The sequence below is a fragment of the Sitodiplosis mosellana genome, unplaced genomic scaffold (assembly GCF_009176505.1).
Source record: "Sitodiplosis mosellana isolate CC-2019 unplaced genomic scaffold, AAFC_SMos_1.0 Smas_scaffold_6595, whole genome shotgun sequence".
In the NCBI taxonomy this organism is placed as follows: Eukaryota; Metazoa; Arthropoda; class Insecta; order Diptera; family Cecidomyiidae; genus Sitodiplosis; species Sitodiplosis mosellana.
In genome coordinates, this window is record NW_022601791.1 from 4,805 (window position 1) to 10,499 (window position 5,695).

At 35.1% G+C, this 5,695-nt stretch overlaps 1 protein-coding gene across 1 annotated transcript; it reads right to left on the reverse strand.

Moving 5' to 3' along the window:
* Window positions 1-2,242: 2,242 nt before the first annotated feature.
* LOC129579820 (transcription factor LBX2-like) lies at window positions 2,243-3,177 on the reverse strand. Its single transcript, XM_055469997.1, has 2 exons — window positions 3,112-3,177; window positions 2,243-3,025 (listed from the first exon to the last, which is right to left on the reverse strand). The coding sequence occupies exons 1-2, from the start codon at window positions 3,175-3,177 to the stop codon at window positions 2,243-2,245; spliced, it is 849 nt and encodes a 282-aa protein (XP_055325972.1).
* Between the last annotated feature and the right edge of the window lie 2,518 nt (window positions 3,178-5,695).

The window sequence follows — 5,695 nt, forward strand, 5'->3', positions numbered from 1 at the left end:
TATTTTTGTGAATTTTTCTGATAAAACAAGTCAGTATGGTTCGTGTGACGAAGTTTGCCTATTAAAACGAATAATGAAGCGTTAGCTGAAGAGAAAATTCATGGATTACAGAATGTTTCCATTGGAAATAAAACTATTGTGAATGAAGCACTTTTTACTTTTCACAGTGCATATAACCACCCCAAATTCTCAGATATCTACCACATGCGGGTAGCAAATCGAATGTGCTAGAAACTGGAAGTGTGTATCTAGTTTCAAACCCAACTGGAAAATGGTTCTTCACTCGAATGAAAAATTGGAAAGATTCTAGCAGTTTTTTACTTCAACTTCTGGTTCACAGGTAGCGCTTTGCAAGGACATCCATACCAACTGGTAATGCAATTTACATGCTCGCTATTCATTCGCCCTTGCTATAATGCAAAATCCACTGGAATAACGCCTAAATCTTGTACTAAAATCAGCTGCGTGTCAAATAGCTGAACTTTTTCCAATAAAATCAGGGTGTTTCGGTTTACTACAAGCATGTTCAACTATTCGAACCTTTTGTTGGTGCTCTAGTTCAGGCAAAGAATTCACAATACTATATTCTGACGATGTTTGTTATGCCAAATAGTGGTGAACATTAAAGGATACCGTATATTTGCTGTTTGGTACTTCTTTGGTTTGTGGTATCTTTTAATAAATAGCTTGAGCCATTATTATTCCTGGTTTCTTGTCGTTTTATCTGTCATATGAATTAGCAAATGACTGAACAAAAAGTTGAAAATATTCAATTTTGACATGTTAGTTGCAGCCAACTCATAGATGGTGGTATGATTCGCAGCGACTTGATTGTGAAAATTTATAAGTTTGTGCCAACCGTGCAAGTCTACATTGGAATTATACGAGTTGGCTTTGATTCGCGATGACAAACAAGCCCCTCAATTCTCTCTATTAGGCACTAGTTCTACATGAAGTATTTTATTTGGTATATGTAACATGTTTTTATTACAGATTATCGAGTGTATACAGTCTGTTATGACTGATAACTTATATCTCGTTGCAGTACATTTTGAATCACGTTTACGATAATGCATTTCCCATCCACTTATTCATTTTTTTGCTTTAGCAAGTAGTGCGTTGAGTGAGTGCATTTTGAATTCGTGCGAAAAGAGCGTTCATTTCGTATTAATCCATTTTCCGATAGTCGCTTCACATTAAATATCCATTGTGTTTGGGCCGGTAATAATGTTTTGTTGCAGGCGTAATGTTTACATTATGCGTCGTAAGTGGCAATAAACATTGGGTGCAACGCTTCGATCCATTTGGAAATAGAAAACCGCCGGCAATGATATTACACATTTGGTCGTGTACCAACACCGAGACCAACACTCAACTCACGGTGATGTTATTTTGGGATTAGGCTTACCTATCACAAATAATATCCCCCAAGTTTCTACAGACAGTTGTTCACTTTTGCATTTGTTGATAAATGGTCATGAGAACGGCGACGGTGGTACTTGACCGAAAAGGAACGATATTTGTTTTGAAAACTTGGACGTGGTGCAATAACATAGATTATCCATGCTTTGGCTGGAACAATGACAACGCTCTGTTTTTCGGTATGCATAAACTGTAGTAACATTTGAGACTTTTGAAATATTTGGTTCTACACATGGAGGTCAGATTTAAGTAGGAGGCGACTGTATTTCAACCTCATACTTCGTTTTGTCAAGTTAGCTCATTATATTGAGAACAAGCACATCTGAAATTATTATCAATGATGTTAAAAAAATGATTGAAAATGGCCTCTTACGAATTTTTTGTCTTAGACAACTACTATTTTTTCGTCGAAAAAATATGGGTCTCTAAACACTTTACTACCGGTTTTCCCACAAATTTGGTCTAAAATTTACATTTCTTCATAAATTAATCGATCGAATGAAAGATTGATACAAAATCACACTTATGGCATAGAAAACACTCATACAATGACCTACTATGGGTCTATATCCACCCAATTTTCGACAAAAAATTATCTTATAGTTTCATTTCACACAATGAAAAGATTTTTTTTAGCAAAGGCGACTGCACTTCGCAAATTCAGCAGAAATAATATCAAAAATTTAGATGTAATTTCGAAAAGTATTTTAATAAAATAATATTTTTTTCACAAAAAAACAAAGACCTTAAAGATTACGTGATAAAAATGTAACACTAATTATTATGTTTGGAATATGAGCTAAAATAATATGAAAATAATTTAAAGGCAAAGTAAATTATTTGCTTCAAATTCTTCATCTAAATAAAGTGACAAGTAGCTGGATTCATCGCTTGCCAATTCATTTTGATTATTTAAATTTTCGGTGAGAAATGCGGACACGAAGTCTTCATTAACGAACTCGAATTCTTCAAATGTTACGGAATTTTGCTGCTGTGTTGGATTCTCTTCCTTGTTTGGAAGTTCATTTGGAACCACGTAGGTTTCATAAATTGGATGATGCAGAATTGGTGAGTTCTGGCGATGAACTGGTTCATGTGTAATATATTGGAAGTTCTGGTATTGCATCAGGTTGTTGCGAATTTCTTGATTGCTCAATTGACTAACGGAATCGTCACTGTGCGGTGAATGGGAACGATGCGAAGATGGTGACGATTGGCCCGATGACAACGATTGTGATGGTGAGATTGGTCTGCTATTTGATACCTTGGAGTTGCTTGATTTGATATTTTCTCGCTTATCCTTCATGCGGCGATTTTGGAACCAGATTTTCACTTGACGCTCGTTCAAGTTCAGCTTTTTGGCCATTTCAATTCGAGCTGAACGTGTCAAGTACCGGGTATTCTTGAAGAAGTTCTCCAATTCACTCAATTGATCGCTAGTGAAGTTGGTTCGTATGCGCTTCGGACGTCCAGTGCGGCCAAGCTTAACAGCGGGTTTCGCTTGATGATCCGGTTGATCAGATTGACGAATAGAATCGTCAATATCCATCATCGTTTCCGGAACGATCTCATAGGATGGTGCATCGGAAAACCAGTTGTTTGGCTAAAATTGAAATGAAGAACATTTTTATATATAGCTTGAATTTATTTTAATTGTAAAAAAAGACTAAATGATTCGTCGAAACTTACCTCATATGAGACGGTGTAAACGGTTGATGGCACGTTGTATGAAATTGGTTGAGTTTGATGGTACATGTTGTCTTGATATTTGGTTTTTTCGAACTTTTCGTTATGAAAATAAATGTTTCTCGTTGCAGAAGTTGCTCTTAGATGTGAACACTTTCGAAGGCACTTGAGTTATGATAATTGCAACACGTTGCCGGTCTATTTATACCAATTTTCTGCCCTAAAACCTAGATTTGAAAAATGAGGGATTAAAAAATGCATACGAAAAGTACGCAAACATTGTTCTAGCAAAGAGAAATTGACTAGACAAAGCAGGTAAAGCAGGTAATATCAAACACCTTTTTCATCTCTTCCACATTTGCCTACCTACTCTTCTGATTATTTGTATATGTAAAACTTTAGTGTACATTACTAAGAAGGTGAAGAGACGGCGAGAATACTGGCCGACTGACTGCGTCTTCGGATTATCCACCAAAAAAATTTCATCGACTGTTTATTATTTTGTGGTATAGCACGAGACAAAAACACAAGAATAATAAACATGAAACAAGTAAATACCAGATGCATATTTTTCCTATAGCTAAACGAAAGGTGCCACTTGTCGACATTGGTAAGGGATTTCGAATGGACCATGTCCCACCGAATGAGATCACAGCCTACTTGAGATAGTAGGCGACTGCATGGACGCGTCGTGTTTGTGATTTTCGACAGTACAAAACCAAACTAATTGCCCTCACCTGTTGGTATTAGTTTTTCACGCACAACATTGATCATTTTGCGAGACGTCTGATGTCTATACGAAGGAACGAACGATGAGAACGAAATCAGTACACAAATAAATATAAGGCATGCTGCATAAAAAATGGTGACTCATAGTCGATCTATTTTCTGGAACTAAATTTAGTCGTCAAGTTTCAAATTGAAGGAATAATTTCAATTATGACAGCAAGTTATGCCAAGGCTTATCAACTTACGAATCTGTGCTCAGTATATAATTGGAAGATTTTTGGATGGCAGAGTTCAGATTCCCGTTGGAAAATACGCATAAAGCCTCGAAAAAAATGTGTAGATGATCATCATGCACATTGCACATGGAGAAAAAAGATGAAATTTCTTCCACTCATTCCATTCTTTGAAATAAATCGACTTTACTATGTATTTCTACAAATCCACAATGATACAATATTCATCAGTACACTAAAAAAATTCTCGATAAGGAAACGCAATTTTTTCAAGGTATAACCAAAATGTGATGTTTTTCTTAACGGGTCATGATTCTCAGTAATCGCCGCAAATTGTTCACAGTTTTACGTGGAAATAACGAACGATTGGCGTAAAATAATAAACAGTGTGAACATGACAATTAACGTTGTCACAATTTATAATAAAGAGATTGATTGCTTCATGATTAACTTGATGCATGAATTTGTACTAACTTTAAGGTGTGAAATTCTGTTATAAATCGATAAAAGAAAGACCAGTTCTGTTCAATTTTTCAACGTAACAGTGAGATTGTTTTTGAATTGGTGAAGAAAAACCTGGACAAAATGTCAATTTTAATTTGTCATTACTTTTCAACAAAAGTTTCTTATTTGTTACTTTGTGGTAGATAATAGATATAATATCGTGTTCACAAGAATAATAAATATGAAAAATGTAAATACCACGTGCATATTCATCGGATGATAACTAAACAGAAGGTGCCGTTTACCGACATTGGCACGGGATTTCGAATGAAACATGTCTCAAACACCGACTGAGAACACTGCAATAAGATGTAAGCGGTTTAAAGAACGCGACGTATTTGTAATTTTCGACATGACTGTATGGAACCAAACTAATTGCCCTCACCTGTTGGAATGTATTACCCACAACTTTGTAAATATTACGCGACGTCTAATACCTATGCAAACAAGGAAAAAATCATGAGAATAAAATCAGCATACAAATAAATTTAAAGCATGCACCATAAGGAATTGTGTCTCTTTAGTCGTCACCAAAGTGAAAAAATATATTTGGAAACAAAAACTCGTAGTTTTTAAATTAAACACTATTTGAAGAACTTCAAATTAAATACCAAAATCAAATTTTTTTACATAGCCTTTGTTCCTTTGGAAACGTTTACCAAAGGTTATCATGGACCGTTTGCCATAGACTAATATCAAGCATTTCCATCTTGGTTGTATGACTGTTTTTTCGTTTTCATGTTCCTACTATTGTGAATACCGCATGATGTATGAAAAGAGCCAGGTTTTTAACGAGGCGAGAACTGATAGTTATGAAAAATTATCGCTACTAAATGTTTATAATTTTAAATATGTAACAGTCTTGCACTCTTTTCCGGCCAAACCTTAATCAAAAACCCACATTATATTCAGCCAGAGCTTGGCGGTGTTTATTAAAATGAAAAAATGAAAATGAAATCCATACATCCAAGTAGATCGCAAAGAACTTTTCAGCAAAAGTTGGATATTTGTTTTTTTTTGTGGCTGATATAATCTCGTATGCACAAGAACACAAGAATAATAAATGTGAAAATTGTATAGACCATATGTATATTCATTTATTCATCTTCAACGAGGATAAA